A 13,130-nucleotide genomic window follows, 5' to 3' on the forward strand; every position below is an offset into this window, starting at 1 on the left:
CAGGGGTTTCTCCACACTGTGTGGGGGGTCTGGCAATCCTATACATACAGCTATGGATATTCAGAAAATTTGTACCATGTTGACACACCAAAAGAATGAAGAACAGTCTGAATTCACATTAACACAAATTGAGTTTTGCCAATGATAGTCTCTAAGAAGCTGCCAAAGATCAATGTATATTTAAGAAATGTTTAATAGACCCATACATGCTAACTCAGTAAAATATATATTTGCATATATTTATTTGTCATAACCCTCTTCACACTACAGTTTTATCTCTCTATGGTTTCCCCCTCAATCTTGTTTCCATTGCAAGCTTGAAAGAGTTCAAAAACTGTTGGCACCTCCCTGCCTTTGAAGTTCAGACTGGTTCACTTCTTCCAACTACAAGCACATAAACAATCTTGCAGACTTTAACTATCTCCAGAGTGCATCCTTGAATGGCAGCCCAAATAAGGGCTACACTTTCGGTCAGTACAGGCTGCCCTAGCAATAAGCACAAGATCCCTTTCTTTGTCCTGTCTCTGATTTCTTATTGTGTAACTCACCAGTGCTGCTTTGGATGGTCCTCACAGTGGTGGTTGTGCGTGGGGGAGATGAGGACCTCAGCGACAGACATTCATCATCTTGGGAACAGCCCTTTTCAATTGCTCTGACGTAGCTGTGGCTCCTCATGCGGAAGCAGCCCGGCATTGGCAGGTCCAGAGCTTCCACTGCCTGAGACTCTAGTTCACTGAATACTGACTCACAGACTGATTCGAACTGGCCATTTACTTCCATCTCGCTCACCTGCAGGCAAACAACATGCAGGTTAATTAAATCCAATGCAACCGTCCAGCTTGCATTACTATCTAAAGCCAACAAACTTTAAATTTTCATGATAAAGAATCACTAAGCAGCTAAAGAGTATACCTCCTCTTGGTGTAGGATTATGTACACTTTGGAAATAACACTTGTGTGCTTAATAGGGTTGCCAGGTGAAGCCAACAAGCTAGCGAGGGACTTACCAGGAGGTTCTGAGAGAAGGGAAGGAGGCTCCAGGAGAGGGGTGGGATGAAGTGCAATTGAACTTCTAAGTGAGTTTCAGCCACCAAATTTATAGGGACCACATTCCTTTCAAATGCCTTCTCTCCTTTAGAAATAATGGAGGATGGGAGCACCTTCTTTTGGAGCTCACAGAACTGGACCCCATGATCCAATCTTTTTGAAACTTTAGGGTTTTTTTGAAGAGAGGCACCAGCAGCTATGCTGAAAATTTGGTGTTCCTGCCTTAAGAAGCCCAAATACCCATAGCCCCTTCGAGCCCCAAATACCCACAGATCAATTCTCCATTATATCCCTCAGTGGCTGTTCCACCCTCCTGCTTCCTGATAACCCAGAAGCAGGGGGTAGAGGGGCTCCAAACTGGGGGATTCCCTGCCCTTAACTGGGGATTGGCAAGCCTTGTGGTCAAGCACCAAGTAACAATAGAGATAGAAGACTAGCCGGCTAAAAGAAAGATGACCACCTATTTTCTCTCAAAGTAATAATGTTACTTGTGATGTTCAGTATTTTTAAAACATTTGTATAACATCCTTTCCCAAACCATAACAAACCTCTATAGTAGGTTTACCTGCAAAGTCAGCAACTTTCTAAATCTAACTTGTAACTTTTAGGGCTGACTTGGTTCCTAACATTCAGGCCAAACACTCTATACTGGCTCATGCCTTTCCAGCCTTCTCTTTGTAAAACACATCAATCTAAGCTTGTTTTGTGTCTCATCTTTTCCTTGTTATGTGGGGGCATAGTTTAACTATGTGGGCATATTTAGCTCTTTAATTGACTGCACACGCCTTCTGCCACACCTCTGTTAGTCAATTGAATACTGGGAAGCAGATGGAGTTTGTTCTTATCTTGCTGCTGCTCAAATTGACTCGTTCATATCTAATTCCACCTTACACCTCCATAATATCAATTAGAATTTATCCATGCAGTGATGTTACAATATTCCACACTTCACCACCACTGCTACTGGGAACCTGTGGCATGAAGCAAGGGTGAGGAACTGCAGAATGTATTGATATAAGCTCTAAAAGGGGATGCAGGAAAGAATGAGACAAGCTGTTGTTATTTTTGGTGACAACCATGCTTTCCCATAATGCCTATTTTAGGTGTAAATGGTTAATCTAAATGAAAGAACCCTGAATATTCAGCACCCATTAGTGAGATTCTGGACATTTGGGTAGGTTATAAGGAGTTAACTAGTGATTGCAGTAACAAAAAATACTAAATTATTGAACAGATTGGAGACATAAAGAAAAAGGGACAGGCCTTTATTAAACAATGAAAAAAAAGTACAAAGCACTAGAAGTTTCTGTATCAAGGCATGTATTAAAAGGTACTTACAACTCAAATACCATTCAAATACCACACACGTCAACTAAAAAGCCCCATGTTTACAGTATTTCATGGACTGTGAAAATACAAAATGTGAAAGCGCTATGTGTACAATAATGTAGATGTGGGTGTATAGAAAGCCATCTAGAATCAGTTTTGATCCGAATACAGCAATGAGATATGGCATCAATGACCATGGTTCACATGAAGAATCATCCTGGATAATAAAGGCCTTAACTGTTCAGGCTGATTTTTTTTTTTAAATGTAAGTTATATTGTTCAATCTCTAATCTAGAGTCCTACAGTTCTTTGCTATTTCTATATTACTATAAAGGAGGGTTGAGGTTGCAAATATCAGCTCTACTTGTTTCTGAAGTCAAATCAACACAAAAGCAGCAGCAGTAATATTAAAAGACAACTAGTAAGGTAACCATTGTGTCACACAGTCTGTAAAAGCAAGACTGAAACTTCACCAGCACATCCTGAAGGTCCTACAGACTCACAAGCAGCTCCTGGTTTAGCAGGAAAGTATTATTCTGCATGGTCACTGAGGAAGCAACACTTTCCCCCCTGTGTTGTTGCTCAGGTCCCTTAAATAAAAGTCTTCCCCCGCCCCACTTCACTGCATTTTATGCCAGCTGGTGTTCAAGCTTTTGCATTCCAATCCAGCAGTGGGTGTATTGCTGCAGTAAGAATGAATTCATTTAGTACTGCCAGTTTCAAGTATTCAGAAACCATGTGTCAGCCTCCCAGATAGAGAAAGTGTCTGACTTTTGAAGCATAGCAACCTGTCTTTCCAAGTCCTTCTCTTTCATCAGAGGGGTAGAATATTGTTGTCTTTCAAAAGACTGGCAATAGGATTAGCAATTTATCACCATATAGAGCAGAATTACAAGATTTATCCATACAATCTCAAGAACAAGCAAGAGCTGTGAACTCTACCACAGCTCCTTCTTTTCAGCAATGTTTTGCTGTGAATGTGAAGGCACTGAACACAATTTTATACCAGATAATGTTTAAAGAATACCCACCGGGGGGGTTTGTCCTCTGAATAGCACAAAGGTATATAAATGTCACCAGGGTTTTTTTTTTGTAGCAGGAACTCTTTTGTATATTAGGCTACACTCCCCTGATGTAGCCAATCCTCCAAGAGCTTACAATAGGTCCTGTAAGAAGAGCCCTGTAAGCTCTTGGAGGTTTGGTGACATTAGGGGGGTGTAGCCTAATATGCAAAGGAGTTCCTGCTACAAAGAAAAGCCCTGAATGTCACAAATAAAACAAACCAATGTTTTGTCTCAGCTATATGGAAATCGACAGATATGGGAATTAGTACAGATAGGATTTTTTTGTGTTGTTTCTTTTCAAGCACTAACAAAATATCCATCACAAAGAAGGGTTGCATAGTGCAAGGATTTCCAGTTGGGTGCAGTATAAATTACCTCCTTCTGAGAGGGCTGGTTTGGGTGGGAGGCAACTTCTGCCTTTATTGCAATTGTTTTCCTTTTTCCCTGCAGATGTAAATGGCAACCCTGGGAGAAAGAGTTCTCAGAGCTAACTCTGGAGCTGACTAAACTTGTCCTCTGCTACTTGAAGTCACAGTAATCAAGAACTGAGCCCGCTCTTGCATTCAAGGTTTTATAATCACACTAGAGTGTGAAAAATGTTTGGAATTTGGTTATTTAAAAATATAACTAAACATTTCAAAATCTTATGCAAAGTATTATTTTCTTTCTTTGCTTTCATAGAAAAACAATTCAGGGTTTCCATGAACTATGGTCATAGGAGCAGGCTGGAGACTAATGTTGACTTTGTTTTCTAAGCCATGCATCATGTCACTCACCTGACTAATAGTGCTCATGGCCCTCATATAACTCTCATTCCTGGAGCGGAATTTGGGGGAAGTAAGCAGAGTTGCAGGGTCAAGGCTATCCAAACTCCTATTGATTGACACTTCACTCACTGCCCTCAAGTAACTGTGGCTCCGGATCTGAAGTTTTGGAGAATGTTCACTGGATATCCTTGAAGGGAAAAAAGCAGGAAGAAGTCATTCCATCATATCTACATTTCTTATCTCTAATAGGTAATGACAATACTTTGTAAAATAAATACACAGAGACTCAAAGAAGTCATTAAAAGCAACCTGTGGCCATCTATAAACTCCGTGCAGTACAGGAAGTGGGTCATGCCAGCTCACTTGCCCCAGTCATCTTCCTTTTAATTCCAAGCAGAAGCTGTCATAATGGCATCCTCTGCATTACACTTACTGACAGCACCATCCAAAGCAAGGCTTCTTGAGATAATAACTACTGAAGTGCTCAGTTCCATGGGTGCTTGACAAGTACAGCAGTAGGCATTTTAATCTAATACAAGGAAATGGCAATGGTTACCATTTTCTAAAGAGTCAATGGCTGGAGAACAAAAATAAATTGACTTAAAAATCCCATTATATTTTGTTTTCCAGATGACAAGAATAAATAGTGCTTGAAGTATGATCAATTTCCCTCTGGCCTTGATCACTGATCTACTATTTTTAGCTTACAAAGAGAGTGCAGTTGCAGAAGAAGACATTCTGGGAAATACCATTAAACAACCTCAGTACTATCTTGGAAATCATAAGGGATGAACTGAGAGGCAAAGTACTACAGGAATTTGCTCTGTGTGTAATAGGTCAGACTGACTGGACTGTTATGCACAGAGCAAATTCCTGAAGGACCTGGGGAAAAAATAGATATTTGGTGGCAATCAAAGGGATTTATCTTATATTTACTTTATATCCTTCCTCTTTGCAGAATTGAGGAAGCTTGGGAATCTCTAACCCTTTTAGGAGACCAGAGGTATTTGCAGAGGAGGGGCTGTGGCTCAGATACAATGACCAGCATCTCTACTTAAGGATAAGAGGTGATGTGAAAAATCCATAACCTAACATGCATAGGATTGTACTGTTAGAGATGGAAGACACTTCTCTTCGCCTTGAACAAAAATATTTTGAAGCACTGCCTAGTTTTTTTTTTAAAAAAACACTTCAATCACCTGTCTTGTCAAATACCTCTTTATTGCTGCTCAGTGTGAATGTAGCAGGATGTGCTATGAAGCAAACTATCAAGGCAGTCTTCTTTTGTTAAACTCAAGCCAAATGGCTTCATTGATGAAATCCCCCCACAGCATAAATGGACACCTATGCTGCCTACACATACCTGAAACCTTTTGATTTTGGTAGCCTAAGGCTGCAATCATACACTGTAATGAACTTTCAATCCACTTTCAGTACACTTTCCAATTGGATTTTGACAGTTCACACAATAAAATCCAGTTGGAAACTACATTGAAAGTTGATTGAAAGAGCATGATCACAGCCTAACTTCAGGTTTATATTATATTCAGATTTATAAATGATGGGAACTGGGCAGCAGAAAGAATGTCTCTGCTGCTTATTTATGGTAATTACCAAAGGATTAATATTCTTAAAGCAAAAAACCCTGTCCTTAGGGTGTAAGTAAAATGCCAGTAAGCACTGGAGATGACTGAATAAAGGAAGCCATGGACTGGAGTTTCCAAGACCTGAGCAAGGCTGTTCATGATAGGATGTTTTGGAGGTCATTAATTCATAGGACTGAAGTAAATTGGAAGTGACCTAATGGCATGTAATTTACACACTGTGGAGGGTATATGTTATTATGCGTGAGATGCCACTTTCACTATTCACATTTTTAAAAAGTGTCTGGTAAAGTCTCTTATTAATAAATGTGATGAGGAAACTCTAGGCACTTGTTGAAAGATCAGGGCTCAAAGTTCAGGACTCGGCAGGGGAATAAGCCAGAAGGTAGAAACAAATGCTTCTGTATCTATGAAGGTGAGATAGATGACTGCAGTTATGAGAAACAGAATGAAATCTCTACATGAAAGAAGAAACTTCAGAATGAAGCTATACTTCCCCATTTATTTATTTGGAAAATGTATATGCTGTCTTCCCACAGACTTGGAAGTCAGCTTGGAAAGTAAAACAATACAATAAAGTAATAAAACCAACAGTATAAAAACCAAACATGGCATAAAAGCAGCATAAACATCACTCAGCAATTAAACATGACAGAAATAAAACAGTCCTCAGGATAGAAGCATACTATAAAAACAGCTAAAAAAGATGGAACCTCCAACTGAAAGTCTGGTAAACAAGCCAAATTTTGGTCTAGCATATAAAGGAAAGTAAGGTGACTCTCAAGAGAGCATGGCCTTCCTTATAATATCCTACAAAATATCAACTTCAGCCTGTTGCACAGGAGAGATGCGAGGGAAGGTCAACAAATAGTGGTTGAGCCTCAGAACTTCTTTTGTAAGTGGGGTCCACCTTTCTTATTACTTCAGACACAATAAAAAGACTATACCACCTATTGGAATATTGGAACAGCTTCCTCAGATAGATAGCCATAAATTATCAGTGTTCACGGACATGTGGCGACACACCAAGTCAAACCATTGATCCATCCATCTAGCCTACACTGTCAAGTGCCGATATTTCTCAATAACCAGTTCTTTGTTTTAAATCAAAGTAGTTTTATTGTTAGAAACTCAGGAGCTGTACCAAGGACACAAGCCTTGGGAGTAATAATGTACACACAGTTACACAGTTGCTATATCATCAAAGGTTACCATACAGATGCATACTTGAGTCATGAGTTCAAAGGTTACTAAACCACTATCTATTTTATTACTAAGGAATTTTAGGCTATTGGATACATCGAACATTCTCACAGTACTCTGGGAGAAGATAAGGGTTGTCTGTGTGAAACTGTGGGAGAGGCGACTTGAAGGTAATGCCAGCCAGGCTGTAGCATAAACATCCTAGGGGCAGATGGATTTATTACTTGCCCACTGGCTGTAAATAAGGGGGAAGAAGAGGGGGAGCAATAGAGAGCTGGTGACATGCTCTTTCTCTAGGAAAAATACATTACAGAAATGAGCGCACTTGACATACTGTCTCCTCTTCAAAGGATATTTAGCATAGAATTGTTTAATCAACGCCAGCGCTCTTACATTTGAACTAATCACCCATTCGTTGTGTGCTGTTGAGAAATTCTTCCATCTAATTAGAAAATACAATACACCCCACTTCATATTAGCATCTAAGATCTCTTTTATGCATACCCGGAAATCACTGTCTCTCAGATCCAGCTTGGTAAAAATCTTTCCCTCTGACACGGTGCTTAATAGGTCCTTTATGAGGGGTATGGGGTACACATTTGATGTCGAAATTGCGTTGATTCCTCTAACATCTTAAATATTGCTCCAGCAACGCGTTTATCCTCTCCGTCTGTCTGTCGGTCTGAGGGTGATACGCGGAGCTCAATCCCTGCGCAATCCCGGTTAACTTACGAAACTCCCACCAGAAGTTGGCAATGAACTGTACTCCCCTGTCACTAATTAATTTATCTGAAAAAGAGTGTCATTTCACCATATGTTGGAAGAATAGCTGGGCTAGTTTTTTAGCCATGGGTATTTGAGAGCATGGGATGAAGTGCACATGCTTAGAAAATATGTCCACACTACGTCAAGGATTACGGTTTTTCCCTGGGAAGGAGGGAGTTCTACGATAAAATCCAATGACACCACTGACTACGATCTGGTTGCTGTCTCCAGTGGTTGTAACAAACCTGGGGGTTTCTGTCATGGGTGCTGGGGACCCTGCAGAAGAAACCGAGCCTGCAGAGCCTGCAGAAGGAACTGTGCCCCTGCCACCTGCACCAGTGCCCCTGCCTCCTGCTGAAGAAGATCCAAGCTCCCCTGCCTCGCCCTCTCGGGTGGCTCGTGTGCGTGACCGCCTTCGTCAGGACCTCAGGGATCGGAGGAGGGCGGCACGCTCACAAGCAAGACGCTCCCTGAGCCCTGAGTGGTGAAAGGATTCTGGCCCTTCTAAGTGTGAGGATGCTTAAGTTTCGGCAGGATCCTGGCTGCTGCTCTGAGACAGCAATTAGCCCAAATGAGCAACAGGCAGCAGAGGGCTATATAGCTGTGGGCTTTGGGAGGAGGCTTTGTGGAAGCAACTAGTCACATACCTGACATCCTAGCATCCACTCCGGCTCTTGACTTTGGCTTTTGGATTCCTGACTTTGGCTTGGACCTCTGGACCCCCTGACTTCGGCTTCTGAACCTCTGACCTGTGATACCTGGATTACGATTCTGTTTTGGCGCCTTGGACCCTCCTTGCTCACGAGTTGCCGACCTTGGACTGCCCCTGGACTTTGCCTGACTCAGCCCCAGCTCGTGACAGTTTCTCCCCTCATTACTGTCCCATCCATCTGTTCAAATTGTATGGGATGTTGCAGAGGACTCATAGGAGTCCAAGGGCCTCCACTAGTTTGGGTGTGATTATGTCTCTGGTGCACCCAGAATCTAGTAGCACTCGGGCGCGTATATACGCTTAAGTCTAGGGTTCAGTAAAGTCAGTGGGATGAAAAACAAAGTCCCTGTAATTCTCACCCTCAGTGGCGCCATTAGTTCCATGACCTGCTGGTCAGCACCTCTCAGTGCAGGTCGCTCTTGTTTCCTGCCGACTCGTCTTCCCAGGCGTCTTCTCCCATTTCGTCGATGACAATGATCTCTTCTTCCCATGGGGTTGCGGATGCTGAGCTGCCCTTCGCTGGTTCTTTCACTCATCCTTCTGCCTTCTTTGCTTTGGGTGCGCTGGTCTTCAGGGTGAGGGGGGTGGGCTTGACGCCGCTCGGGGCAGTTTGCCATGTAGTTGGGGTTGCTGCACCGAAAGCAGTATCTGGGGGTGGTTGGTTTAGTTGTCCCCCCGGACTGGCTTACTTTCCACCCTTCTGCCTTTACCCCCAACTGAGACTCACATCCCCCCTTACTCCCTTGCTGCTGTTGATGCTGGAGAGCCACTCTCTTCATGTTGATTTCCACTTCCCCCGCCAGTTGCACCCACCCTACCAGTGAGGTAGGGCAAGCCTGTTGGAGGCATCGATCCAGCACGCTGGCATTCAAGCCCCTCTGGAACTGCTCGATCTTCATCTGCTTGTTCCACCCTGCGTTGGCCCGAAACTCTGCTGTGTATTCTCTTACTGCTTTGGATCCCTGTTGTAGGTCTCTCAGGGTCATCAGTGCTCGGGTCTCTTGCAGGGGATCTTCGAATTGTGTTAACAGAGCTCATATGAATGCTGCCACTGTGTCTAGTTCAGGGCTCTGGGTTTTGCACAGACTCACATACCATCTTGTGGCAGCCTCCTTTAGTTTGGAGCCTAAGTAATCCAATCGGCTAAACTTGAGAAAGGTGTATTGAAAAGTACTCCACGTCCTTGGGGTCCCCGTAGAAAGTGGCATCCAGCTTTCGGCCCCAGCCGTAATCCTTCAGCAGCAGCGGCTGAGGTTGCTGTGGTTGTGGTGGAGGGGGTTGTTGTGGATGCCCCCCTTGCAGCACTGGAGGTTTCAGTGCCTGGTCTAGCTGCCTTACATAAGAGAAGCCATGTTGGATCACGCCAATGGCCCATGCAGTCCAACACTGTGTCGCACAGTGGCCAAAAAAATTATATACACACATACACATATATACACACTGTGGTTAATAGCCACTGATGGACCTCTGCTCCATATTTTTATCTAACCCCCTCTTGAAGCTGTCTATGCTTGTAGCAGCCACCACCTCCTGTGGCAGTGAGTTCCACATGTTAATCACCCTTTGGGTGAAGAAGTACTTCCTTTTATCTGTTTTAACCTGACTGCTCAGCAATTTCATTGAATGCTCACGAGTTCTTGTATTGTGAGAAAGGGAGAATAGTACTTATTTCTCTACTTTCTCCATCCCATACATTATCTTGTAAACCTCTATCATTGTCACCCCGCAGTTGACGTTTCTCCAAGCTAAAGAGTCCCAAGCGTTTTAACCTTTCTTCATAGGGAAAGTGTTCCAACCCTTTAATCATTCTAGTTGCCCTTTTCTGGACTTTTTCCAATGCTGTAATATCCTTTTTGAGGTGCAGTGACCAGAATTGCACACAGTATTCCAAATGAGACCGCACCATCGATTTATACAGGGGCATTATGATACTGGCTGATTTGTTTTCAATTCCCTTCCTAATAATTTCTAGCATGGCATTGGCCTTTTCTATTGCAATTGCACACTGCACAATTTCACACTGTGCAATTTCTATTTCAGTGTGCAATTGCACACTGCATTACTTTGCACTTGGCCACATTGAACCTCATCTGCCACGTTGACGTCCACTCACCCAGCCTCAACAGATCCCTTTGGAGTGCCTCACGATCCTCTCTGGTTCTCACCACCCCGAACAATTTAGTGTCATCTGCAAACTTGGCCACTTCACTGCTCACTCCCACTTCATACCTTCTCACCTCTTGGGCCATAACAGCGTTGTTTGCCCGCATTTCTTCTCGGAGACCTCTGGCCATCTCTGCCATCTCCAATCTCATCGTTTGGAGGAAGTCCCGTGGTTCAGGGTTTTGTTCTTCCTCCTCCTCCTCTGGGATCGGATCGGGACCTCGTTCCTCTCAACCATCCCCTCCACTCGCCTAATAGGTGCCTTGGTCGCTGTCATCCCCCATCCACGTGCATAGGGGGGGGTAGCGCTAAGATTGCCTCTCTCCAAGTGGGTGCTTCATCCATCAGGCTAGTGGACCTTCTGGGGCCCCAATCCATTGAGGTTATGAACAGTTGCTGTATGTGCAGTGGGGACCCTCTCCCTGCTGGCCTCTTGGCGTCGAGCACGTGCCATGGAGGTTGTCTCAGGGCTGTGTCGGGACCTTGATCTTCGCCAATCAGTCGTTCCGGGTTGTCAGGGGCTTCTCTGTTATCTGGAGCTTTCTCCGCCATCGTGGTAGAAAGTTTCCAATTTGGTTACGTCCCCAATTGGGATTACTCCTAAAATGTCAAGCGCCGATATTTCTCAATAACTAGTTCTTGTTTTAAAACAAAGTAATTTTATTGTTAGAAACTCAGGAGCTGTACCAAGGACACAAGCCTTGGGAGTAATGATATACACACAGTTACACAGTTGCTATATAGGATATCATCAAAGGTTACCATACAGATGCATACTTGCTGATGGACTGTTAGCAGTTCAAGCAAAGAGACACCTTTTAAGGCAGTGGGCAATAGAAAGAAAAAACAGTAAAGCAACCTCTAAAGATCTATTCAGTTGTCTGATTACCACCATTGTAATGAGATATTTTTCTCCATGCATGTGTAATAAACTTATCAGAGTTTTTACTTCTTAATGATTCACAGATAATTCCTGGAGAACTTCAAAACTCCCTACGCATTTTTCTCCTTCTCTTATGTGGCAATCCATGTTCCATAACATTTCATTTCTTTAAAGTCCTAACTTCTACTGCCTGTCCACCAAGTGTGGTCCACCAAGTGTGGTGGACAGCTATATAAAGACAAACAGTTCATCAGAAGTGGAATTCTAGCAAGAGTCCTCAAAGAGCTTACAAGGCTCTTTTTGGTAAGCTCTTGGAGGACTGGCTATAACAGGGGTGTGTGGTCTAATATGCAAAGGAGCTCCTGCTAGAATTCCACCCCTGCTGAGATCATACAACTGACATAAAAATGGCCTACATAAGCAGGCAAGTGGGTTGCATTAGGTTACTATGCTGGTCTAGATTCTCAAATTCACTGCATCTAGTTTGATTCACAGTGCAGGTCTATATAGGCTGCAATGTTTGTTTTCAGAGCACAGACGCTTTCAGTCACATACCAGGTAGAGTCTCTGCCAGGCTGTACACACCTATGAGCAGAAATGATTGAGTATAGCCTCTGGCTGTATGAAGAAACTGACACCATGCCTCCATCATAACAGCAGTAAAATATGAAGTAGGCAATACCATATTAATGCTGAGTCAACAGCCATTACAGCTTCACGGCTCTTCAAGTGAAAGTTGTTCATACATGGTGAGATTCAAAACAGCTACAACACATTACATGGTTGCCTGAATGAAACTACACAAATTTATTAACTTAACTGGCAGCAAAAACAGTGTAGTAATTTCAAAACATGTGATTCAGCAAATGAGGCCATCACATATTAAGATACTAATAAGGGCAATGAATTCTTGTGGAACTTTCACACAAAGGCATTATCCTGCTCTGAATCAGGCTGGGTCCCAGATGTAGTGAAATAAATTGTTTCAAAGGGGGCACTTTCAGATGGGCTCTTAAAACTATATGCACAGTACCTTTGGATCCAATTTTGAATTTCAGAAGGTCTTGTATTTTCTCATGACACCTGAAATTTTTTTTGTTCTTCTCTCTCTGTTTTGAGCTATATCAATAATTGTTATAACATTGTATGAAAATTGCTTCAGTTTAAAAAATTGGGTGGGAAAAATAAAGCTCATTATAAAACTTTACAAATGGTTTCAGATAGCATCTCCTGAGATTCAGAAATGCAACCATATCACATATGCTGAAGAGGTTCATAAAAATGGATCAAAGCTTCATTTTAAAAAGGGAAAATGATTGCCCTTTAAGCCATATTAAAAAAACATTGTCATCAAAATCAGTAACAATTTAAAAAGCCTGCTGGTCTGAAATGCAACTATCCCCTTTCTCCATCAGATACCAAATTGGATTAGAGAGCCTGCCTGAAAAACATCTTAGACTGGGGAAATGTGCTGGTTGGGCATAAGGTGTTTTTAACCATATTAATATGATTTTAATGCATGTCATAGTTGTTGTTTTACTGTATGTTTTCATCTCTGTGATTGTATACAGCTTTTATTGTAATTTATATTAT

At 42.5% G+C, this 13,130-nt stretch overlaps 1 protein-coding gene across 4 annotated transcripts in view; it reads right to left on the minus strand.

Moving 5' to 3' along the window:
* DLGAP1 (DLG associated protein 1) overlaps positions 1–13,130 on the minus strand; it is a 456,386-nt gene that overhangs the window by 138,298 nt on the left and 304,958 nt on the right. For all 4 annotated transcript variants that reach the window (XM_060243934.1, XM_060243935.1, XM_060243933.1 and 1 more), the window contains 2 exons: positions 4,217–4,394; positions 549–789 (listed from right to left, as the gene is read on the minus strand). In XM_060243934.1, coding sequence (XP_060099917.1) covers positions 549–789; positions 4,217–4,394 — 419 coding nt within the window. The remainder of the gene's footprint in view (positions 1–548; positions 790–4,216; positions 4,395–13,130) is intronic.

The sequence above is a fragment of the Heteronotia binoei genome, chromosome 7 (assembly GCF_032191835.1).
Source record: "Heteronotia binoei isolate CCM8104 ecotype False Entrance Well chromosome 7, APGP_CSIRO_Hbin_v1, whole genome shotgun sequence".
Lineage (NCBI taxonomy): Eukaryota > Metazoa > Chordata > Lepidosauria > Squamata > Gekkonidae > Heteronotia > Heteronotia binoei.